Here is a 27,736-nt window from a genome sequence, read left to right as displayed (position 1 = left end):
GCAGTTTATGTTACAGATGTAATTATACCAGTTGTAAAATAAGTTCATGGTATGTGTTTTGGGCCATTTTATGTGCAAAACAAGTCAGATTTTCATGCATTATGGTGCATTTATCTTGCAGAAAAATGCATCAAAACACTTGAAAAGTAAAGCAAAACCGATTTTGCATAAAATGCTGTACAGAGGATAAAAAAGCTGCATGAAACAAAAACATGGATGAAAAAATACTTCAAAAAGGAAGTGCATCCTCATGCATCTCTCTGTACTAGAGTTAGGAAGTCTATCATCTCCCCATGAGCTTTCTGGTTTGTGAATAGAAATTCAACAATTCAGCAAAAACTGACACAAGGAGAGCAGCAGAAGAAGAACAGGAACGTTGCAATTCTATGTAGCAATATATATATTGATATGGCATCACTATGTGCACTGTAATGGCAGCCAGTATCTGTTACGGTCTATTCACACAGCAGAATTTCGGAAGCGGAATTCCGCCTCAAATTAAAGCCCATAGACTTCTATGGGATTCCGCACTTCCATTCACACTTCTGAATTTCCACGCAAGTGGAAATTCAGAAGTGTGAATGGGAGTGCGGAATCCCATAGAAGTCAAAGGGCTTTCATTTGAGGGGGAATTCCGTAAGCGGAAATTTTGCCATATAAATAGACCCTAATGACTCCAAAACCGCTGCACCATCCACAGAGAACTGCAACAGGCGTGGTCGATTGATATCCTGATTGTCAGTAAATGACTTGTGGAATGCTTACAAACTCAGCTGACTCAGATACGTGCACTAGTCTAACCAACCATCCTCGCCCATCTGGAAGATTCTGTCTTTATTAAAATTCTTAAGAGTGGTGAAATCATCTAATACATCAGTTGCATTCCTTATAAGTGATAACATCACGATCCCTACATGTTCTATGCCAGCAAGGGCTACGTGGCAACTTCAAGAGAGGGTGGCATCCAAGGTCATGTGAGACAGAAGTAGCTATAAGAATTGGTAGAGTTGCCCCATATGTGCCCCCAGCTCCCCATTTTAGGACATAGTTGTATACAGTAGTAATGCTGGTGATGGACATGTTTACTCATTTGCTCTACTGGACGGCAGCTGATTTGAAGTCTAAGGGCTCAGATTATCGGTGTAAGGGTGCATGCACGCCACGTTTTTGCTATACAGTTCCCGTATACGGTTTCAAGTTAAAAGCCATACGGAACCGTATAGAAAACCTTATGCATTGACTTAACAGACTTAACATTGTAAACCATCTGTCAAACGCATCATCCGGTTTAGTCCGTTTTGCGTCTTATACGGTTTTGTCCTTTTTTTACCCGTAACCCCAAACCGTAGTCTACCACGTTTTTTGGTCCGGGTGAAAAACGTATTAAACCGTATATGTTTTTTTTTTTTTTTTTTACATGGGATTCAATGGGAACTGTATGTGCGTATGGTTCCATCCGGTTTTCACCATACGGTTTTTGACTTTGCACAGTTTTTTTTCTTGGAATTTCAATCAAACAAGTGAAACTTTATTCAAAATGGAGTGAAAAGTTAAAAACTTATACGTTTTTTCTTAAAAAACGGATGCAACCGGATATCATTTTTCAAACCGTATACGGTTTTTAACCGTATAAGAGTTGAAATTTGTACACACGTTTTGATACAGTTTAGTTGGGTTTTGAGGAATCCTGATACAGGAACTGTATTGAAAAAACCTGGTGTGCATGCACCCTAGATGGTTGCCATAGAGAACACAAACAGGGATAATGGTTCTAAACATAGAAGATTTAATTAGATTTGGCTCGCGCTACTTCTAAAATATTTGGTGATTGATACTCCGCCCCTTGGCCAAGCTGGTGCCGCTCTATAAAAACTAGAAAAAAAATCTAAGTGCATTTCAGTATGGTTTAAGGCTTCATCAATTCAGCAGTTACCAATTGTGGAAGTTACCAGAATTCCAAATCTCTGTCCCACCAGACATGACTGAATACTGGCGCAGCAATATCCTTCATCTAATTGGTCGGAGGGCGATAAAGGGTCTGGCGCAGGAATGAGTGTAAGATTCAGGTTCCGCGGTTGTTGTTGTAGCACCGTCATTAATGAAAATGTATTTTATTTATTATTACAGGATTAGATCTCCTCGTGGCTGATGACTGACGTCACTCTGTTTATCCTCTATAGGGGGTCAGTAACTTCCTGTAGATATGAAAGATGAATTACACCGATCAGGTAACTACTACAGTTTGTGCCAATGTTTTCAAGATTTCTGCTTGCTATCACAGAATGCAGATACTACTGCTTCTATAAAAGTGGCTGACCTAATATGTCTCACAGCTGACAGTTTGTGTTACCTCGGGAAATGTTTCACTATGGACAATCCTCGGCAATGCAAACAGCCAGGCCTCCAAACTAATATATTTCACTAGCACTAATACATTGTTACAAACTATTAGGACAGAAAATGAGAAGTGGGGGTTGTAGTCTCGCAACAGCTAGCTGGTAGATGTGTAGCGCAGGAGGGTGAAGGCTGGGAGATGTGCGGAGAAACTGTGTCCCCATGAGAGAAGGTAGAAAACTGTGTCTCTGTGTGGAGGGTCACATTCTGCTACAGGGACACAGTTTTCTTCATTACACTGACCTAAAATTGTATTAAAAATCTCTGCCAGCCAAATCCTGCACTGGCAGGGATTTTTTTTAGACCAATTTGAATTTTAAATTGCTCGCTCCTCCCAAGTGGACAAAAAAAGAACAAAGTTACAAATTGGTGAAAAGACTGAACTTATTATGTAGATTTAAAGAGAGTTTCCTATGAAGAACACTCAGCTTCTATCTGCAAGATAGGATGAGTGTCTAATTGGAGGAGGTCTGCTGGGACCCCCACTGATAAAAAGAATATAGGTTCCGTTGCTCCCTATTTAAACTGAGTGACTGTCAGATATGGGTGCTGTGAATATGGTAGAAGGAATAGCTAAGTAAGAGTGCTGTTTACTGACCTCTATCCAAGCTGCTTCTGAGTCTGTTTATCGACTGCAACTACCACGTTGTTATAATTCCCTCCTGCAACACAGAGATGTCCTCATGCATTATTTTATTACTTCATTAATGATACCAAGAACATGACAATGTTCAGTGTGTAAAGCCGGTGACTGCAGCGAAAGGGCACTCACCATTATAATCCTTGGGATATTTGTGTCTCAGGCTCCTCCCATCTGGAATAAGATGTACATTATCAATTAATACAAAACCAGGTAGTGCAATCAATATACAGTGGTCCCCCGACATACGATGGCCTCTCAGGACCCATCGTATGTTGAAGGCAACATCAACATACAATGCTTATGTGTGTCGGGGCCATCACTTAGACAACTATCCAGGAGCGATGACTGCTTCAGCAGCTGCCAGATAGCCGGTTAACCGGTTGCCATCTAAGGAGATGGCAACCAGTGTATGGCACAGGCTCCTGACTCGTGCCCGCGCAATACCGGCCATCCCCCTGTTGATTCCTATAGCTGGGGGCCGCAGTTAATATCCGACATTCGGCGATCCCCATGGCCGGCTATCAACCCTTTAGATCGCCGCTGTCATAGCTGACAATGGCGTCTAAAGGGACAAGTAAATGCTCCCTGATGGTCCAGTGGGGTGGATAGCCCCCCAGCAGCGCAATTGCGGAGGGCTTAACTCTTTACCTGGTGTCCAAGGCTCTTCATTTGATTGAGCCTGGCTGGACCAGGCTCAACCAAATGAGCACAGATCACACAGATCAATGGAGTTCTATGGAACTCCACTGATCTGTCTAAGGAATCTGATTCTTCCTAAAAGTCCCCTAAGGGACTAATAAAGTGTAAAGAAAAAATATAATACAAGTTTAAAAAAACACATTAACCCCTTCCATATTAAAAGTTTTAATCACCCCCCTTTTCCCAAATTCCATATAAAAAAATATGTAAACATAATAAAAACAAACATATGTGGTATCGCTGCATGCACAAATGTTCGAACTATAAAAATATAACCTTAATTGAACCGCAAGGTCAATGGCGTCACTTTGTATACCTTAAAATTTTTATAAATAGCTATCACAAAGTCCCATCACAACAAAAATGGTACCGATAAAAACTACAGACCGTGGCGCAAAAAATAAGCCCTCATACATCCCCGTATATGGAAAAATAACAAAATTATAGGGGTCAGAAGAGGACATTTTTAAACATACTAATTTAGTGCAAAGTTATAATTTTTTTACAGAAGTCAAACAAAATCAAACCTATATATGGCTAAGTTTCCGCTTGTTTTTTTTTTCTGGCAGTTTTTGGAAAACTACCACTGCAGTTTTTGAGCCAAAGTTAGAAGTGGATCCATAAGGGAGAAGTATAAGTCCTTCCTTTATATGTCCTATCCCTTATGAATACATTTCTGGCTTTGGCTCAAAAACTGCAGTGGCAGTTTATCAAAAACTGCCAGTAAAAAACCAAGTGGAAACTTAGCCTAAGTTGGGTATAATTTTATTTGTATGTACCTACACACACACTCAACATGGTCATCCCCGAACCAATTACCAGTTTTCCCTAGAGATATACTCAACATACAATGGTTCTGGGGCTCCAGAACCAATTACCAGTTTTCCCTAGAGATATACTCAACATACAATGGTTCTGGGGCTCCAGAACCAATTACCAGTTTTCCATACTCAACATACGATGGTTTCAACATACAATCGTCCTCCTGGAACCAATTAATATTGTTTGTTGAGGAACCACTGTACTGAATAAACCAAGGTAATGCGTACAAAAATACCCTGGTAATATGTATACTCATGTAACACACAAAGTACAATGCATATAATTATTTATTAAATACAACAACTTTCCATAAAAACAATTAAAAACACATGCTACATGTGGAGGTGAGGGCAAGGTCCACATAAAAGAGATAAATATCCAGGTTATAGGGCATGTAAACCACAATAGATAAATGTATCAAATGCTGAAATCAGTATGTAATGCTATACAATACTAGGAGCTACCTAGTGCAATGATACATATAAAATAAAGCAATTGATGTCAAGTATTAAACAAATATTATACCCAAGTACATCAAACTATAGACCTCCACCTCAGACCCTGACACCTGTTTTACTCACGCCCCCCCTCCCCCCCCCCCCCCAGTAAAAGCCTAGTGGCTTGAGAATGGCACACCACCATAATGAGACAAATATCTATTTCCCCAATCCCTCAGCAATCCTATACTGTTGCATAACACAACACTATTTAGGATCCTGGAAAGGCTGTGTGATTGCCCCTGGAAAGCAGGTTACAAGCTAATACTGGTCCTCCAGTTTTCCCAGAAACAGACAAACCTGGTAATTTCTTATACTGACCTGAGTTACCCCTCTGCTTGATGCACTGTCCTCTATTTGGGATGCCCTCCGCTGGGCTGCCAGGGTTTATTATATGACATTCATACCCTGTAGGGCAGTGAAGAGGTTCGTCCCCATCTTCTGTTGTGCTGCAGGCTTCCGCTGAAAGTGAAAAACAGACAAATCCAGCTTGAGGAAAACTCTCAGGTCACAGATTTCCAGATTCCATAATCACCAGTTATTATGTATAATCACTAATCATGACCCATGATCACCAGGTATTACTAGTCATTAACCTTCATCACTAATCACGACTAATCATGACACATGATCATCAGTCATCACTAAGCATCTCCAGTCATCACTAGTCAATAACCTTCATCACTAATCATCAGTCTTCACTAATTATGACATATGATTATCAGTCAGCACTACCCATCACCAGTCATTATTAGTCAATAACCTTCATCACTAATCATCAGTCTTCACTAATTATGACACATGATCATCAGTCAGCACTAAGCATCTACAGTCATCACTAGTCAATAACCTTCATCACTAATCATCAGTCTTCCCTAATTATGACACATGATTATCAGTCAGCACTACCCATCACCAGTCATTATTAGTCAATAACCTTCATCACTAATCATCAGTCTTCACTAATTATGACACATGATCATCAGTCATCACTAAGCATCTCCAGTCATCACTAGTCAATAACCTTCATCACTAATCATCAGTCTTCCCTAATTATGACACATGATCATCAGTCAGCACTAAGCATTACCAGTCATTACTAGTCAATAACCTTCATCACTAATCATCAGTCTTCACTAATTATGACACATGATCATCAGTCAGCACTAAGCATCTCCAGTCATCACTAGTCAATAACCTTCATCACTAATCATCAGTCTTCACTAATTATGACACATGATCATCAGTCAGCACTAAGCATCTCCAGTCATCACTAGTCAATAACCTTCATCACTAATCATCAGTCTTCACTAATTATGACACATGATCATCAGTCAGCACTAAGCATTACCAGTCATTACTAGTCAATAACCTTCATCACTAATCATCAGTCTTCACTAATTATGACACATGATCATCAGTCATCACTAAACATCACCAGCGATTACCAATCATCACTATAAATCTCCTATCATCACCAGTCATTACCCTTGAACATATAAAACAACAAAAGATCAGCACCTCACCCCTAATGATTCCGTTTCATCTTCAGCACAGACCAGAGACTTCGACCACAGCCATAGAACATAGACAAACACGGCACCTCCACAATGTGAACAATAACCAATGCCTTTCAACTGTGACACGAGGCCATGATTAAAGGGGTTATCCAGGAAAAAACTTTTTTTTATATATCAACTGGCTCCAGAAAGTTAAACAGATTTGTAAATTACTTCTATTAAAAAATCTTAATCCTTTCAGTACTTATGAGCTTCTGAAGTTAAGGATGTTCTTTTCTGTCTAAGTGCTCTCTGATGACATGTGTCTCGGGAACCGCCCAGTTTAGAAGCAAATCCCCATAGCAAACCTCTTCTAAACTGGGCGTTTCCCGAGATATGTGTCATCAGAGAGCACTTAGACAGAAAAGAACAACCTTAACTTCAGAAGCTCATAAGTACTGAAAGGATTAAGATTTTTTAATAGAAGTAATTTACAAATCTGTTTTAACTTTCTGGAGCCAGTTGATATATAAAATAAAGTTTTTTCCTGGATAACCCCTTTACGACAACAAGTCGTGGTTAAAACGTTTTGGTAGTTTTCTGGTTTTAATCCATATGTCCTTACACTAACTACACTTTCCTACAAATTACCCTTGATCACCAGTCATAATTATTGGCAGTCATGACAATGAATCACCCAATTACCCATGATCACCGGTCATTACTAATCATAACTTAGCATCGCCAGTAATTACTAATTATCAGTCATTTCTAATATTAACTAGTCATCGCACTAATCGTCACCTATTGTCATTATTCTTCACCAGCCATCATTCATGACACACAGTCAGTAGTGGATCCAGCAGAATCCAGCAGAAAGGAGAAGTATAAGTCCAACCTATATATTTCTCATTCCTTTTGAATACACTTATGACTCTGGCTCAAGGACTGTTGTGGCGGTTTTCCAAAAAATACCAAAAAAAAAAACCTGTGTAGAAACCTAGCCTGAATGTGTAAGGTGGTGGTTGAGGGTTTCCCCTTTCCGCTTTTTGAATGGTTTAACCCTTGAAAAACATTTTTATCTTGTTTTTATTTGTCATTATCCATTCTTAGAGCCATACATTTTATATTTACGTCAACATAATGATATGGGGGCTTGTTTTTAGGGACATGTTGTATTTCCAGTGACACCAGTTAATGTACCATATAATGTATTGTTTTTCAATTTTTCAAAAATGATTTGTGGCAAAGAAGACATTAAAGACATTTATTGCGCAGTATAAGTTTTATCTTTATTTGCAGGTCAGTACGATGACAACAGTTAGAAATTTAGGTTTTGACATTTTTCACAACTTTTTTTTTTTTTTTTTTACATTTGGCAGGCATGGATACCTGAGAAACTGCAATTCTGGCATTAAGTTAATATTACAAAAGTACTAAGTATAATAATATCAAACATCACAGAGAGGAGGTGACAGAATGTATGTGACATGATGGTACAGAGCGAATACCGTGATGAAAAATCTAAAACAGTTTTTGGCTCAACCAATCAGATCACTTCTTTCATTTTTCAGAGGCCTTTTCAAAAATGAAGGAAGCGATCTGATTGGCTGCTATGGGCAACTCAGCAACTTTTCCTCTGGGCAGGTTTTGATAAATATCCCCCACCGTGTTTTACAAAAGCAGTGGTCTATTACGCTTCTTGTTCATGCTTCATGATATAAGACGGCTTGACCACACGCAAATTAAAAGTGAGAGTAGGTGAACACGTGCAAGATATAAGTCTTGCAGGGGAAGCTACGTGTATTAATGACCTCAAATCAATTCCCAGACATTTTAGAAGGTTCCATTGTGATCCCAGATCATTAAAAATTTGTTGTATTGATCAGTTTACACAATGGGCTCTGTGGAGGTAATATGGCAAAGCAACTCACATATTTTTGCCATTTGAATACTTTGTCCCCTCCATGGCTAAAACGAGTCACTTACTTTTGCATCCTTTCTTTGATCATGTTTCCCTCAGTTGGGGTAGTTTTATTATGGTCTTGTATCCTGTTTTTGAACGAGCCAGTATCTCATCTATATTTTGTTCTTCTTGTGTATGAGGGAATTTATGTCATCTTACTGCACCTGGAATTAGTTTTGTATGGTATGGCCCTATAGACTGTTTTGGACTACTCTGCACTATATCTAAAGAGAAGGCCAAGATTTGGAACATTTAAAGGGGTATTCCGGGCAAAAACATTTTATGCCCTATCCAAAGGATAGGGGATAAGATGTCTGATCGCAGGGGGCCCGCTGCGGAGACCCCCCGCGATCTCCCTGCAGCACCAGCATTGTATGCGGGTGCTGGATCTCCAGTTTCGGAAACCTCCGTCACACAGCGACATGAATGGAGGGGGCGTGGCGTGACGTCCCCAGTCCTGGAAACCCGGAGGTTTCCGAAAATGGAGATTCAGCACCCGCATACTATGCGGGTGCTGCAGGGAGATCGTGGGGTGTCTCAGCAGCGGGCCCCCCCGCGATCAGACATCTTATCCCCTATCCTTTAGATAGGGGATAAAATGTTTTTGCCTGGAATACCCCTTTAACATATACATTTGTTCCCTTTCATGATGCTTTATTTTTCTCTTTTCGATTATTCTGTTATTTATTATTTTTTATTTTTTTTTATCTTCCATAAAATTATTTTTTTGCAATATTCATACAGTTAAGATATTATTTTTCCTAATTTTTATACAGTTGTATATCACACATGTTCATATGATTTACTTTTTCTATTGCACTTTTAGATTTTTTGTTTGGTTTGCAACCATGCACATTGGTAGTTTTTTGCACCCAAACCATATTCTGGTTTACACACATGCATGTGGGTTACCATAATTGTTAACATACGATATATACTCTGTATATATTCCCTGTCTCGCTAACAAAATAACATTTTTGCAATTTTCAACTATTCTAGTCAGGGCTGCCATCAAAAATTCTGGGACTCCTTACACAGATCAAGGCCTAGGCCCCAAAGCTTCCCCCTACCCGTGGCCCGCCTTTGAGTATATGCCCAGGGCCTTTCCCATTGTCTATGAAAAAATATTTTAAAGCACAGGACAAAAAATTAATAAATAAATAAACAAGGGCCCTTTAGTCAAAAGAAGAAGGAAGGCGGAAATATCCCCATTTATATAAACATCATAATATTAAAGACCAAATCCTTTATACTGACCAATATTACCAATAATACCAGTATGTATGGAGAAATATTCTCATCATACGAAATACCACCATACTGTTACAGACCAAATACGGTATACTGAGACCAATATTACCAGTATACAAGGAGGAATATTATCACTATACATATTATCATCATACTGTTACTGACCAAATCCTGTATACTGAGACCAATATTACCAATAATACCAGTATACAAGAAGGAATATTATCACCATACATATAACCATCATACTGTTACTGACCAAATCCTGTATACTGAGACCAATATTACCAATAATACCAGTATACAAGGAGGAATATTATCACTATACATATTACCACCATACTGTTACAGACCAAATTCTGTATACTGAGACCAATATTACCAGTAATAATACCAGTAAACAGAGGAGAATAATAACACCACACCATGACCACTACCATAAACACCACATAGTGACTCGATTAAAACCACTGAACATAGGTAATTTCCCCTCCCCTATCATGTAATGCCCCCAGTAGGTATGTAGGGAATCCCCCTATAAGGTAGAAGCCCCCAGTAGGTTGGTAATGCCCCCAGTAGGTAGGTAGATAATTCCTCCAGGTAGGTAATGCCCCTTATAGGTAGGTAGAAGGTAATGCCCTTGCCCCCAGTAGGTAGTGGGCAATGCCCCTAGTCAGTATTATCAATATTAACATATACTGTATAGCCTGAACATTTTGTATAATATTATAGTTTGTGGACATGCTCGAGGACAGTGTACACTCAGACGTGTGCTCACAGTCAATGACGGACCCCCTTAAGTGCTGTGATCAACAGTGATCAAGTAAGAGCTGCACTCATTGCCCCTGGCTCCCCCGCAACCTGTATGCGGGGGTCTGAACAGTTTGAATGCCTGTCGGAGGTGCACTCACTAGCTCCCTGTGGCTCCCGGGTCCAATCTGCTCATAGAGCCTTTCCTTGTTACTAACAAATCACAATATAAAGAAAGTCATAGAACATCACGATAATCTAGAGCCTGGAGCAAGTAACCACAAGGCTTACATAAAAACAAAGGGACTGTTTTAGCTTATAGCTGGGCCTTATATCTAATGACCTAAGACACGCAATAAACGTCCTTAAGGAACAATGGGGACTATCACAAGGCTGAACAAACAGAGGCAATAACACTTAATGGGGTGCAAGGAAAGGAAAAAAACAAAAAAAGAAGGGGGAAAGCTATGGTCATAGAGAGCAGTTCTATGGTCATAGAGAGCAGTTCTATGGTCATAGAGAGCAGTTCTATGGTCATAGAGAGCAGTTCTATGGTCATAGAGAGCAGTTCTATGGTCATAGAGAGCAGTTCTATGAGTTAGCCAATAGTGCAGATACTGAGGCATAAATACCAGATGTGCTGAGGCACCGAGGTCTAATAAAGAAATGTAAACGGGCTCTGAGAAAGCGAGGCATGCAAACGTCCAAATTACGTTTTTATAGGAATTTTATAGGAATTTAGGCATATTATTTTGTGATGGGGGTGTTTTTTTTATATATATTTTATTAAACATTTAACTTTTTTTTTTTTACTTTTTTTTTAGCTAGCCCCACTAGTTGCAAAATTGCTGTTTTCTTTTCAAATTCCCCCCACAAATAATAATTCGTTTTGGTTGAGTCATACATTTTATGGTAAAATGAAAGGTGTCACCAGCAATCTTGTAATTGCCGATAATATAATACATTGTATCATGATTGTACTGCAGTGTATTATGCCTGTCTAAATTATACCGTTATATACATGGCAGGTCTGGGGGCCTTTAGAAGATCCCTGGCTGCCATGGGAACTCATCAGTACCCAACGATTGTGCCACTGGGCTGCAAAGAAGATCACAAAGCACCACAGATCCCTTACACACCCTATTCATTTTTTGAATGCGGTGTGTAAGGGCTTAAAGGCATACTCCAGTGGAAACTTTTTTTTTTTTTTTTTTTTTTTTTAGCAACTGGTGCCAGAAAGTTAAACAGATTACTTCTATTAAAAAATCTTAACCCTTCCAGTACTTATTAGCTGCTGAATACTACAGAGTAAATTCTTTTCTTTTTGGAACACAGTGCTCTCTGCTGACATCATGAGCACAGTACTCTCTGCTGACATTTCTGTCCATTTTAGGAACTGTCCAGAGCAGCATATGTTTGCTATGGGGATTTTCTCCTACTCTGGACAGTTCTTAAAATGGACAGAGGTGTCAGCAAAGTACACTGTGCTAGTGATGTCAGCAGAGAGCCCTGTGTTCCACAAATAAAATAATTTCCTCTGTAGTATTCAGCAGCTAATAAGTACTGGAAGGATTAAGATTTTTTAATAGAAGTAATTTACAAATCTGTTTAACTTTCTGGCACCAGTTGATTAGAAAATAAAGTTTTCCACCAAAGTACCCCTTTAAACTGCCTGGACCGGGGGGTTTCATCATCATACATTAAGTCATTCATCATCCCCACCCATCAACTGCCACCAACAGTCATCATGCATCATCACCTGTTATAAGTCATCATCACTAATCACCTACTATAACTGGATATCAAGCTTTTTGACCAGTTATAAGCTGTTATGACCAGTCATCAGCCATCATTGCCAGTCATCGGCCATCATCACCAATCATCAATCACCACCACCAGTCACCAGTCATCAGCCATCATCACCAGTCACCAGTCATCAGCCATCATCACCAGTCATCCATCAACATCACCACCAGCCATCATCATCAGTCACCAGTCATCACCACCAGTCACTAGTCATCCGCCATCATCACCAGTCATCAATCATCATCACCACCAGTCACCAGCCATCATCACCAGTCACCAGTCATCAGCCATTATCCCCAGTCATCAATCATCATCACCACCAGTCACCAGCCATCATCACCCATCAATCATCATCACCAGTCATCATTGAGTGCTGGACTGTACCTTGTAATGCTTCCTCAGGTCCATCTAATAACCATCCGTTCCCTCCTAGCCAGCGAGGTTTGGGCTGCACCAGCCAGTCCAGCACTACAATAAAAAAAATGTGAAGTTATTAGTGACCGCAGGGGCCACACATAAGGCACAAGCAGGATCATCATCTATTATTGTTGGCGAAGACACAGCTATAAGTTTTCATCATAGGAGGTTGTTCATAGTATATGGTCAATGACCCCTCCTAAGAGTTGCAGACACTAATGGATAGCTGTTAGGCCCCTTTCACACTATAACAATTCATCCATAATGAACGTCGTCATAAAAATCTTGAAAATCTGCCGTTAAACGGCCGTTAGAAAATCCCTAACGGCCATTAGAAAATTCCATTATAGTCTATGGTATTTTTCTAATAGCCGTTTTAACCCGTTATCGCACGTTATTAATAACGGGCGTTATTTTGTGATGGGCGATAGTAACGGGAGAAATAGTGCATGCACTATTTCTTCCGTTCATTTGCCCGTCACAAAATAACGTCCGTTATTAATAACGTGCGATAACGGGTTAAAACGGCTATTAGAAAAATCCCATAGACTATAATGGAATTTTCTAATGGCCGTTAGGGATTTTCTAACGGCCGTTTAACGGCTGATTTTCAAGATTTTTATGACGACGTTCATTACGGATGAATTTTTATAGTGTGAAAGGGGCCTTAGGGTATTTAAGCAAACTGTACTTTTCCTGGAGCGTATGGAAGTTGCTAAACTTATTAAATTGTCTTTCTAGTTCTCGGCCAAGTGTCAAGAAGGCGGGGTGGAGCTGCTCAAGTGTGACAGCCTGACACACCTCCTTGCTTGCTCTCACCTACCTGCAATGCTTGAGTCAATAAGGGGCTGGGAGGTGAAGGTGAGATAGGGGGTTGTGTTAGACTATGGCAATTGAACAATGCACAAAAATTCAGGTGCATGTTCAATAGTTAATTTAGGTCATTGTTTTTCAAATCTGCAGTTGCAGATTTTACTGTAGCTCCACAACATATCTGTAGCAAAATCCACAACCCCAGAAGATTTATTATAGGTTTCAACTTCTCCACTGAGATCATTGGGGTAAATCTGCAATAAATCCGCAGTGGATGCAACACAAGAATTGATACATTGATTTTTAATCTGCACCACAGGTCATGTTCCGCTGGGGAAGTTTTTTTGTAGCATGTGGTTGACAATTTGGAAATCTCATCCACTTTGCTGCTCCTGTAGACGCTGCTGTATTCCACACAGGTATTCTGTGACCATGTGACCATACCTCTACAGTACTGGGGTGTTGTAGTACCTGGAGGGGGCTGCACAGACTCCAGACAGGCATATATACATCCATTGAAGCAGCACCGCTTGTGGCGTTCACATTCTGAGTCAGATCTGCAGCTCAGGACATCGCAGGCTCGCTCTGGCAGGGTCTGAGGTGGGGGAGGACAGCGGTCGTTCTTCTGGTAGTTGGTGTTGTGTGGGTACAACGGGTATTCATAATCCTGGGGAAATAAAGGATGCACAAATTATGAGAATCAGGTGGTACCACAAGAGACCATTTGCATCATAATACACTTCATGTCTCATAAGGCATATGTAGGTGGAATGCATACACAGCAATGGAGCTCATGGGTCATGTCCCTGCTGTATATAGTAGACAGGGATTTATATACACTGCAGGAATCTGCACACATTTCTGCCCAGAACAGCCTGAGATGCACCACCACCACAGTCCTGCAGATGGTGCTGTAGACCAACTTAACCGAACATCAACATCCCTGGAATGTCACAACTTCCAGGACACGATGGGACCAGCTGTTCGGTAAATGATGGGAGTCCAGCGCTATATTTACTTTACCTCCTAAGATTTCAACAGAAACATTTCAGGGGGACGGGAGAGGGGTTGTCTGTCACCACGGACATTCCTGGCGTATTCCAGGAAATAATAAGATTATTAGTTTTGGAGACAAGGTGTACATTCTAGTAATCGGGGATGTGCAACCTTCATATACAAGAACCGACTCTACAAAACATGAGCTACATTCACATACAGAGCAAATAACTGTTTTGCGACGTGCGACCGCTTATAGAGACTCCACAATATTCGTCCCTGGCTCGTGGGACAACTTTACTGCTCCATACAGGTCATGATGGCAAAAAAATCAGCACTTAAAGGGGTACTCCGGTGGAAAACAATTTATTTTAATTCAACTGGTGCCAGAAAGTTATAAAGATTTGTAAATGACTTCTATTAAAAAATCTTAATCCTTCCAGTACTTATCAGCTGCTGTATGCTACAGAGAATTTTCTTTTCTTTTTGAATTTCCTTTCTGCCTGACCACAGTGCACTCTGCTGACACCTCTGTCCATGTCAGGAACTGTCCAGAGCAGGAGCAAATCCCCATAGAAAACCTATCCTGCTCTGGACAGTTCATGACATGGACACAGGTGTCAGCAGAGAGCACTGTGGTCAGACAGAAAAGAAATTCAAAAAGAAAAGAACTTTCTCTGTAGTATACAGCAGCTGATAAGTACTGGAAGGACTAATATTTTTTAATAGAAGTCATTTACAAGCCTGTATAACTTTCTGGCACCAGTTGAATTAAAATAAATTGTTTTCCACCGCCGGAGTACCCCTTTATGTCAGTTTTTTGGTTCTGTTAGCGCAGGTCATGTGTGACATCACTGGTCTCTTTTGTACACACAGATGATGTCACATGTGGAATATTTTAGTATCTGTTCAGCTATGTCTCTAGCTGTGCTTCCTCCCCATAACTGTGCCCAGGCTATGTGCCCCTGGCACTGCCAGGATATTCTCATGTCACCAGAAGCGTGTCCTTATCCGAACTCCTGGGATGTAGACAGCTGAGAGAGATCCCATAGACAACCTTAGCTCATGTCGGATCAACCCTAACAAAACACCGGAAAACTAGCAAACAGTGCCCCCCCAACCCCCCCGCCCCCATCTCAGATATCACAGTATACAGTCCCCCAACCTGTGGTTCTCCAGCTGTTGCTATACTACAATGGATAGCATGACCTGACATGTATCGGCTCTTTGTAGATTTGTAATAGCTGTAAAGCCACATGTTAGACGTCACAGGTATACAGTATACACAGTATACAGGGGGCACAGATTACCGTGTACCAGGCTGGTGGATGGCAACCACGAATTACCATTCTAACAGTGCTCCTTGGGGTTGTCATCCAACTTTTTGCAAATTCTGCAGAAAACATCTCTAGACTTCATATCATTCTCCTTGTGTGTCAGTCTCAACTGCAGTCCTAGTATTGTATTCATACATCAGGAAGCTCAGGATGAAAACTACTAAATACAAAGTTACCGTATGGATTTGATGTTGCTAATGTTTTGCTGTGAAAATCAATAGAACATTAATAGAGCATCAAAACCGCAGCGTAGGCAGTACATGTGATCATACCATAAGGCAGTATTTCCCAACCAGTGTGCCTCCAGCTGTTGCAAAACTACAACTCCCAGCATGCCCGGACAGCCAAAGGCTGTCCGGGCATGCTGGGAGTTGTAGTTTTGCAACATCTGGATGCTCCCTGGTTGGGACACAGTGCCATAAGGGATTGTTCACATGTAATGGATATGCTGCAGATTTGTTTCCGATATCCTGCAAATCTGTTTCAGATTTTGACTTTCTTATTGAAATTTATTGGGAAAATCTACAACATCTGCAGTGTAGCTGCCTTGTGTGAACATACCCTAAGAGCAGCATTACTAGTGGTGTTTTTGCTGCAGATTTCCCCAGGGAATTTTCATTTCACAATAGAAGTAGTGATTTTTTTTTTCCACACACACAAAATCTGTGCTAAAAATATTTGACTTGCCATGCGGATTTCACATTTTTTTGGCAAATTTTCTCCATTGACCTCAATGGGGTGGTCGAAATTTACAATAAATCCACAGCTCTTGCGGATCCGTTGCGGACCTGCAGCAAAATACACAACTTCAGAGTTTATAAATGTTGCTTTCTTTTATAGATCTTACATCCCTGTTTTAGGTGTCTTTACAGAAAAAGGTGATGTGTGTGTTCATGAAAAGGAGCATTATTTCTGCCCAGTATATCACTAATATATGGCATTTTTCACCAATTTCCCCTCTGCAGGCTCCAATTCTAATTTTTAGTTGTCCCTGGGCTAGTGAACAGAGCCTATGCTCTATGATCTCTCCCATACACTGTACACACAGAGGACAAGATCCTGCTCCCCTGTACTGTATCTCTATACCACACCCTCAGATGTATCAGCAGCATGGAGGACATTGCAAAGCAGTAGGGATCAGTCTAAGCCAGTGATGGCGAACCTTTTTGAGCCCAAGTGCCCAAACTGTAATGCATGCCAACTTTTTTTCCCCTCAAAGTGCCAGCACAGCAATTAAATCAGAATACTGTGGTTTAAGTTTAGAAAAAACAACTTAGGTAGGCAGTATGTACCCCCACATTGGGTTGAAGTTCCCTCACATTAGGTAGGCAGTATGTTCCCCCACATTAGGTAGGCAGTATGTACCCCCACATTAGGTTGAAGTTCCCCCACATTAGGTAGGCAGTATGTTCCCCCACATTAGGTAGGCAGTATAATTCCCCCACATTAGGTTGGCAGTATAGTTCCCCCACATTAGGTTGTAGTTCCCCCACATTAGGTTGCAGTTCCCCCACATTAGGTAGGCAGTATAGTTCCCCCACATTAGGTTGTAATTCCCCCACATTAGGTTGGCAGTATAGTTCCCCCACATTAGGTTGTAGTTCCCCCACATTAGGTAGGCAGTATGTTCCCCCACATTAGGTTGGCAGTATAGTTCCCCCACATTAGGTTGGAAGTATAGTTCCCCCACATTAGGTTGCAGTTCCCCCACATTAGGTTGCAGTTCCCCCACATTAGGAAGGCAGTATAGTTCCCCCACATTAGGTTGTAGTTCCCCACATTAGGTTGGCAGTATAGTTCCCCCACATTAGGTTGTAGTTCCCCCACATTAGGAAGGAGTATTGTTCCTCCACATTAGGTTGGTAGCAGAGTTCCCCCACATTAGGTTGGCAGTATGTTCCCCCACATTAGGTTGCAATTCCTCCACATTATGTTGCAGTTCTCCCACATTAGGTTGCAGTTCCCCCACATTAGGTAGGCAGTAGTTCCCCCACATTAGGTTGGCAGTATAATTCCCCCAAATTAGGTTGGCAGTATAGTTCCCCCACATTAGGTGCAGTATAGTTCCCCCACATACATACAGCCTTCAGTCATATACAGTGTATGGCTGGAGGCTGTATGTCTGTGTACTGCCTCACAGTGCTCCATCCACCGCTCCTCCGGTCAGGGGTCACGATCTACTATAGCAGTAGGTCCCGGGACCAGAGGATTGGTGGTCGGACCACTTAAGATGATGTGCAGGTACCTAACCATGCCTGCGCATCCTCCTCCTCGATGCTCCGCTCCTCCGTTCTTATGGGCACACGCACAGGACGTCAGTGACGTCCCAGCGTGCGCTACCTCCCGGCGGCCCCTGTGTTTTTAAGGTTAATGCGGGGCCGCAGAAAGGTAACCTGAAATCCTTGTGTCCCGAAAAGATCTTTCGGGACACAGGGATGTCCCGGTTTGCCCCGCCTGTGAACTATGGCAGCGTGCCCATAGAGTGGGCCCGGCGTGCCACCTGTGGCACGTGTGCCATAGGTTCGCCATCACTGGTTTAAGCTGTGAATCAAACCATGTGGTGAGATCTTTTACTTGTGTAGACTATTTGCAGTTTCTGCTCATGTCTCTATCTTCTCTGCTCGCTGAACCCACTACCTCTCCTTTCTCACTCCTCTTAATAGACTTGCATAGGCAGCATGTAACTGATCTCTTAGTGATCTGTTAGTCTGTCTTGTAAACACTGGGCAAATTGATCACTTTTTCTTTTCTATTCAGAGTAAATGAAAGTTCAGTGAGTGGAGAGAGGAAGAGAAAGAAGCCCTCTTTTGCTAAGGAAAATCTGCATCATTTTCACTATATGCAAACCTACCCTAAGGCCTCCTTCACATGCACTTTTTACAGGCACTTTTTTGGGGCTTTTTTATGCAAAAAATTTTGACATGAGAAAAAAAAGTAATAACTAGAGCATGCTACATTTTGAAAATGTACATCATGCAATACATGCTCCAAAAAAGAAAAAACATTATGGGGGAGGGGTATTTGTTATAGTGTCTGTGATGTACATGTTTTTTACCCTGTTTTTTGTGCGGTGTATTTGACATGCTGGGGCTAATTTATCAAAAAGTCCCACCGCCTTTCATGAATTGTGTGCAGAAGAATCAGTGATAATGATGTATGGAAATATTGTATTGTATAGAAACTTTTTACCATGTGGTCAGGCTTGGTGTGTGGGCATAAATGAGGTCCATTGCGCATAAATTAGTGACTTTTTACTAAAGTGGTAAATGATAAAGCAATGACCACTGCAAAAAAACTTTATAGTTCGCATAAATGCAGTGGTGTGTAAAAATTGCTCAATGTGAAAAGTTATATACGGTTTATAAAAAAAAAAAAGTTTCGACTTTGCTAGGGACTAATTTAAACAAAGGAAAGGGTAAACGCCAAGATAAATGTCCCCCTATGGACCCAAAAAATTTTAGAAAAAAACACCCTAAAAAGACACACTGTGGTGGGCTGCCATTCTGCTTACTGACCTACAGCAAACAATTGCCACATTACTTTTTGCGTAAAAACAAACAGTCTGCTGCATTTATTAAAGGGGTACTCCGGTGAAAACCTTTTTTCTTTTAAATCAACTGGTTGCAGAAAGTTAAACATATTTGCAAATTACTTCTATTTAAAATTTCTTAATCCTTCCTGTACTTATTAGCTGCTGAATACTACAGAGGAAATTCTGTTCTTTTTGGAATGCTCTCTGATTACATCACGAGCACAGTTCTCTCTGCTGACTTTATTATAATAATAATGCTTTATTTATTGTTGTCCTTAGTGAGATTTGAACCCAAGTCCCCAGCACTGCAAGGCAGCAGTGCTAACCACTGAGCCACCATGCTGCCCTTAGCATTCATCTGCTATGCATGGTTGCTAAAATGGACAGAGATGTCAGCAGAGAGCACTGTGCTCGTGATGTCATCAGTGTTCCAAAAAGAAAGGAATTTCCTCTGTAGCATTCAGCAGCTAATAAGTACTGGAAGGATTAAGATTTGTTTATAGAAGTAATTTACAAATATGTTTAACTTTCTGCCACCAGTTGATTTAAAGGAAAAAAGGTTTTCACCGGAGTACCCCTTTAAGAGGTGTACACCACTTGATGAATCCAGGCTCTCTGGAGGAAATCTCCGCCAGCTTTGAAATACTAGTAGACGAAAATTGGAGTAAATTTGGCGCATAGGACAACCACACCCCCTCAGCAGCAAGCCTCACCACTCAGCAACAGCAGTACAAATGGGAAAAAAGCACACTTTTTGCGCACAGCTGGAGCTTGTGCGAATAATATTTAACTTTTTGCTGTTTTTGGGCCGTTGAACCCTCCATTGTGTGAAACCACCATCAATGCTGACGTGAAACGTGTCACTGGGCTCTATATTATATAACATGGAAGGAGAACATTCCCCACAGACTGCAGGCTCCCATGACCTGGTGCCTCTGTATACTGCTGGATACAGATCATCTGATGGTCCGGCTTAGCCTCTGTATATATTGTATGTTCTCAGCACAGACACACAGCAGCTGTCCTGACCCCATGCCAACACTCAGGAACGCACTTAACCCCTTCCTTCTGTGAGAGCAGAGCTCCTGGACAGAATGCATTCATTGCAACTTTTGGCCACTTTTACACTTCCATATTTCAGCCAGTATTTATTAACGGTATTTGTAAGGCAAAACTCCAGCAGTGAGTGTAAAATTTAGGAGAAGGCATTTTTCCATTTTACTTTTGTACTTTGTCTGCTCTATTCTTTCTTTCTTGGGTTTGGTTTATAAAAACTGATGTAAAAGACTGACTAAATGTGAATGACTCTTGATGAGAATAGTTACTGAGATGGAGCATATTAAGGCTTTAAGGACATCAGAAAGCTCCATATTTATCATCATTTAGCACCATTCTGCCTCCATACCCTGATCATCAATAACAGATGTGTACTCCGCACTTGGCATCATACCCCCCAGTGGCGCCTTTCTGCTTTGCTCCATGCAGCTCCCAAGAACCTCTTAGGTCTCCTGCACTTATATCACTTAATGCATTTAACTACACACAGCACAAGAAAAGCAAGAGAAGTGATACTGTGCAGTGCCCATACATACAGTGATCATATGCAGTGCTTATATACATACAGAACAGAAGTGATACTGAGTAGTGCTTATATACATACAGAACATGAGAAGTGATCATATGCAGTGCTTATATACATACAGAACATGAGAAGTGATACTGTGCAGTGCTTATATACAGACAGAACATGAGAAGTGATCATATGCAGTGCTTATATACATACAGAACATGAGAAGTGATCATATGCAGTGCCTATATACATACAGAACATGAGACGTGATACTGTGCAGTGCTTATATACATATAGAATATGAGAAGTGATACTGTGCAGTGCTTATATACATATAGAATATGAGAAGTGATACTGTGCAGTGCTTATATACATACAGAACATGAGACGTGATACTGTGCAGTGCTTATATACATATAGAATATGAGAAGTGATACTGTGCAGTGCTTATATACATACAGAACATGAGAAGTGATCATATGCAGTGCCTATATACATATAGAACATGAGAAGTGATACTGTGCAGTGCCTATATACATACAGAACATGAGAAGTGATACTGTGCAGTGCCTATATACATACAGAACATAAGAAGTGATACTGTGCAGTGCCTATTTACATACAGAACATGAGAAGTGATCATATGCAGTGCCTATATACATACAGAACATGAGAAGTGATCATACGCAGTGCCTATATACATATAGAACATGAGAAGTGATACTGTGCAATTCATATACATAGAGAACATAAGAAGTGATACTGTGCAGTGCTTATATACATACAAAACATAAGAAGTGATACTGTGCAGTGCCTATAGACATACAGAACATAAGAAGTGATACTGTGCAGTGCCTATAGACATACAGAACATGAGAAGTTATACTGTGCAGTGCTTACATACATACAAAACATAAGAAGTGATACTGTGCAGTGCCTATAGACATACAGAACATGAGAAGTGATACTGTGCAGTGCCTATGTACATACAGAACATGAGAAGTGATACTGTGCAGTGCTTATATACATACAGAACATGAGAAGTGATCATATGCAGTGCCTATATACATATAGAACATGAGAAGTGATACTGTGCAGTGCCTATATACATACAGAACAGAAGAAGTGATACTGAGTAGTGCTTATATACATACAGAACATGAGAAGTGATCATATGCAGTGCTTATATACATACAGAACATGAGACGTGATACTGTGCAGTGCTTATATACATATAGAACATGAGAAGTGATACTGTGCAGTGCTTATATACATACAGAACATGAGAAGGGATCATATGCAGTGCCTATATACATATAGAACATGAGAAGTGATACTGTGCAGTGCCTATATACATACAGAACATGAGAAGTGATACTGTGCAGTGCCTATATACATACAGAACATAAGAAGTGATACTGTGCAGTGCCTATTTACATACAGAACATGAGAAGTGATCATATGCAGTGCCTATATACATACAGAACATGAGAAGTGATCATATGCAGTGCCTATATACATATAGAACATGAGAAGTGATACTGTGCAATGCATATACATAGAGAACATAAGAAGTGATACTGTGCAGTGCTTATATACATACAAAACATAAGAAGTGATACTGTGCAGTGCCTATAGACATACAGAACATAAGAAGTGATACTGTGCAGTGCCTATAGACATACAGAACATGAGAAGTGATACTGTGCAGTGCTTACATACATACAAAACATAAGAAGTGATACTGTGCAGTGCCTATAGACATACAGAACATGAGAAGTGATACTGTGCAGTGCCTATGTACATACAGAACATGAGAAGTGATACTGTGCAGTGCCTATATACATACAGAACATAAGAAGTGATACTGTGCAGTGCCTATGTACATACAGAACATGAGAAGTGATACTGTGCAGTGCCTATATACATACAGAACATGAGAAGCAGGGATGTGGAATTCCTATCGCCCAACGCCCGGGACATGCAGTTCTTGGCACCGGGCAGGTGAATTTTTCCGGCCCTTAGCCCGGCTTCGGGCAAGCAGGGCCGGACCAGACAATCGTGGCGGCGCTCAGCAGTCTGTATGGAGGGGGCCCCCAACTCCTGCCCACTCCATACTATGCAGCCCCCGGCTGTTCTCAGTAGCCGGGGGCCGCTGTGAGGTGGAAATTTGCGACCTGTGCAGACTTGCCACAGCTCCTCCCCAAATTTCCACCTCACATCACTGCTAATTGCCAGCATCTTGCGATCGCCGCAACTGGCTATTAACCCTTTAGATCAGCCCAGTCCAGCCAGACTCTATCAATGAGCCCTCCGGCTACCTCTATAGTGGATCTCTCCCCCCCCCCCCCCCCCCCGCGCGCGATCTCTCCCCCCCCCCAGCGGCGTCTAAAGGGACACGTGAATGCTCCCTGGTGGGCTAGTGAGGTGGATCGCCCACCCCCCCCGCAGCGTAATCGTGGGGGGGGGGGGGGGAGAGATCCACTATAGAGGTAGCCGGAGGGCTTATCTCTGTTCCCCTGCTGTCCCGCTCTGTCATTGATAGAGTCTGGCTGGACTAGGCTCTATCAATGGATCACAGAGCACACAGATCATTGGGGTTCAATAGAACTCTATTGATCTGTATGAGGAATCTAATGATTCCTCCTAAAAGTCTAATAAAGTGTAAAACAAAGTTTTTTATAAAAAAGACACACATTAACCCCTTCCATGTTAAAAGTTCAAATCACCCCCTTTTCCTATATAAAAACATGTAAACATAATAATAAACATTTAGTATCGCTGCGTGCGTAATTGTACGAACTATTAAAATATAACATTATGAATCCCATACGATAAATGCCGTAAATGTAAAAAAAATACCAAACCACAGAATCGCAATTTTTATAATATCCCAGGAAAAAAAGTTAAAAAGCGATTAAAAAGTCAGATCAATACCAAAATGGTGCCAATACAAAAAACAGATATGGCGCAAAAAATAGCCCTCATACAGCCTGGTATGCAGAATTCTTTTTTTTTTTTTTTTTTTTTAAAGCTACAGGGGTCAAAAAATGGCTATTAAAAAAATTCAAAAAAGTTCCAAATTATTTTTTTAAATAGTAGAACATGACGTAAACTATACAAATCTGGTATCGCTGTAATCAGGCCGACCTAAACTATCAAAACAACATGTTAGCTCAACCACAAGGTAAATGGCGTAGAAAAGAAAAACACCAAATCTGCACAATTATCTCTTACTATTTCAATTTCACTTCATCGATTATATATTTTTTTTGGTTTGGAAAATATGTTATTGAAAATTTAAAAGGTATCATTATAGTAGGTAGTTATCATTATAGTAGGTATTTATGGCTATTATAGGGCGAGGAGGAAAAAACATGAGTGTAAAAGCGAAAAAATGTCCGGACAAGTGGATCGTCATGAGGGACAAGTAGATTTTGCTCCATTTTAGTCCCGTGGACAAGTAGTTTTTTATAAAATTTCCACACCCTTGAGAAGTGATCATATGCAGCGCCTATATACATACAGAACATGAGAAGTGATACTGTGCAGTGCCTATATACATACAGAACATGAGAAGTGATACTGTGCAGTGCCTATATACATACAGAACATGAGAAGTGATACTGTGCATTGCCTATATACATAAAGAACATGAGAAGTGATACTGTGTGTTGCCTTTATACATATAGAACATAAGAAGTGATACTGTGCAGTGCTTATATACATACAGAACATAAGAAGCGATACTGAGCAGTGCCTATATACATTCAGAACATGAGAAGTGATCATATGCAGCGCCTATATACATACAGAACATGAGAAGTGATACTGTGCAGTGCCTATATACATTCAGAACATGAGAAGTGATCATATGCAGTGCCTATATACATACAGAACATGAGAAGTGATACTGTGCAGTGCCTATATACATTCAGAACATGAGAAGTGATGCTGTACAGTGCCTATATACATACAGAACATGCGAAGTGATACTGTGCAGTGCCTATATACATACATAACATGAGAAGTGATACTGTGCATTGCCTATATACATAAAGAACATGAGAAGTTATACTGTGTGTTGCCTTTATACATATAGAACATGAGAAGTGATACTGTGCAATGCTTATATACATACAGAACATGAGAAGTGATACTGAGTAGTGCATATACATACAGAACATGTGAAGTGATACTGTGCAATGCCTATATCCATACAGAACATGTCAAGTGATACTGTGCAATGCATATACATACAGAACATGAGGAGTGATACTGAGCAGTGCATATACATACAGAACATGAGAAGTGATACTGTGCATTGCCTATATACAAACAGAACATGAGAAGTGATACTGTGCGTTGCCTATATACATATAGAACATGAGAAGTGATACTGTGCAATGCCTATATCCATACAGAACATGTGAAGTGTTACTGTGCAATGACTATATACATACAGAACATGTGAAGTGATACTGTGCAATGCATATACAGACAGAGCATGAGGAGTGATACTGAGCAGTGCATATACATGTAGAACATGTGAAGTGATACTGTGCAGAGCCTATATACATAGAGAACATGAGAAGTGATACTGTGCAGTGCCTATATACATACAGAACATGAGAAGTGATGCTGCGCAGTGCCTATATACATACAGAACATGTGAAGTGATACTGTGCAGTGCTTATATACATACAGAACATAAGAAGTGATACTGTGCAGTGCTTATATACATACAGAACATGTGAAGTGATACTGTGCAGTGCCTATATACATAGTAGAACATGAGAAGTGATACTGTGCAGTGCCTATATACATACAGAACATGTGAAGTGACACTGTGCAGTGTCTATATACATACAGAACATGTGAAGTGATACTGTGCAGTGCCTATATACATACAGAACATGAGAAGTGATACTGAGCAGTGCCTATATGCATACAGAACATGTATGTATATAGGCACCTTGTGTGATACTGTGCAGTGCTTACATACATACAGAACATGTGAAGTGATAGTGTGCAGTGCCTATATACATACAGAACATGAGTAGTGATACTGAGCAGTGCCTATATGCATACAGAATATGTATGTATATAGGCACCATGTGTGATACTGTGCAGTGCTTACATACATACAGAACATGTGAAGTGATACTGTGCAGTGCCTATTTACATACAGAACATGTGAAGTGATACTGTGCAGTGCTTACATACATACAGAACATGTGAAGTGATACTGTGCAGTGCCTATATACATACAGAACATGAAAAGTGATACTGTGCAGTGCCTATATACATACAGAACATGAGAAGTGATGCTGTGCAGTGCCTATATACATACAGAACATGAGAAGTGATACTGTGCAGTGCTTACATACATACAGAACACGTGAAGTGATACTGTGCAGTGCCTATATACATACAGAACATGAGAAGTGATACTGTGCAGTGCCTATATACATACAGAACATGAGAAGTGATGCTGTACAGTGCCTATATACATACAGAACATGCATGTGAAGTGATACTGTGCAGTGCTTACATACACACAGAACACGTGAAGTGATACTGTGCAGTGCCTATATACACACAGAACACGTGAAGTGATACTGTGCAGTGCCTATTTACATACAGAACATGAAAAGTGGTACTGCCCGTGGTCCGCGCATACAAGCCCCATGGCCCCCGCTACATGTGCTCGGTGTGCGGGCGATGCAGTCGGTGGCCCCCGCCGTTACCTCGTCCTTGTCGGTGACTCTCAGGTGCAGAGCTCTCTTCCTCAGGTTCCGGGCGGCACAGGGCGCACACAGGGCGCAGATCAGCAGGCAGCTCAGCACCGCGCTCCGGCTCTGCCCGGCCATCCTGAAAGCTGTGCGGCCGGGGGCGGTGATACTGGGGAAGGGAGGAGGGCGCAGCTGCCCGGCTAGGGATGCCGAGGTTGTAACATAAGGGGGGATTTTATGTTTAGTAGGAGTTGTGATGTATGGAGATGGTACAACTAGTGCATAGGTTGTATTAAGTGTTAAAGCCCTTGTAGTAGGTGCAGTGGTTGTAACCTTATGGTGAGTCCAGTGGTAGGGCCCCTGTGGTGGGTGCAGTGGTTGTAACCTTGTGGTGAGTCCAGTGGTAGGGCCCCTGTGGTGGGTGCAGTGGTAGGGTACCAGTGGTAGGGCCCCTGTGGTGGGTACCAGTGATAGGGCCCCTGTGGTGGGTGCAGTGGTAGGGTACCAGTGGTAGGGCCCCTGTGGTGGGTACCAGTGGTAGGGCCCCTGTGGTGGGTGCAGTGGTAGGGTACCAGTGGTAGGGCCCCTGTGGTGGGTGCAGTGGTAGGGCCCCTGTGGTGGGTGCAGTAGTTGTACCCTTGTGGTGAGTCCAGTGGTAGGGCCCCTGTGGTTAGTGCAGTGGTTGTACCCTTGTGGTGAGTCCAGTGGTAGGGCCCCTGGGGTGGGTAAAGTGGTTGTACCCCTGTGGAGGATTCAGTGGTTGTACCCCTGTGGAGGGTGCAGTGGTTGTACCCTTGTGGTGAGTCCAGTGGTAGGGCCCCTGTGGTGGGTGCAGTGGTTGTACCCTTGTGGTGAGTCCAGTGGTAGGGCCCCTGTGGAGGATGCAGTGGTTGTACCCCTGTGGTGGGTGCAGTGGTTGTACCCTTGTGGTGAGTCCAGTGGTAGGGCCCCTGTGATGGGTTCAGTGGTAGCGCCCCTGTGATGGTTTCAGTGGTAGGGTCCCAGTGGT

At 41.4% G+C, this 27,736-nt stretch overlaps 1 protein-coding gene across 1 annotated transcript; it reads right to left on the bottom strand.

Annotated features, from left to right (window-relative positions):
* Positions 1–579: 579 nt before the first annotated feature.
* WFDC1 (WAP four-disulfide core domain 1) lies at positions 580–26,929 on the bottom strand. The gene is made up of 7 exons (XM_056528362.1): positions 26,743–26,929; positions 14,029–14,224; positions 12,712–12,795; positions 5,377–5,517; positions 3,167–3,208; positions 2,993–3,056; positions 580–2,195 (listed from the first exon to the last, which is right to left on the bottom strand). The coding sequence occupies exons 1-6, from the start codon at positions 26,863–26,865 to the stop codon at positions 2,995–2,997; spliced, it is 648 nt and encodes a 215-aa protein (XP_056384337.1). The 5' UTR covers positions 26,866–26,929; the 3' UTR covers positions 580–2,195; positions 2,993–2,994.
* Positions 26,930–27,736: the final 807 nt, after the last annotated feature.

This window comes from Hyla sarda, chromosome 6 (assembly GCF_029499605.1).
Source record: "Hyla sarda isolate aHylSar1 chromosome 6, aHylSar1.hap1, whole genome shotgun sequence".
In the NCBI taxonomy this organism is placed as follows: domain Eukaryota; kingdom Metazoa; phylum Chordata; class Amphibia; order Anura; family Hylidae; genus Hyla; species Hyla sarda.
This window is presented reverse-complemented; position numbering and strand designations above follow the sequence as displayed.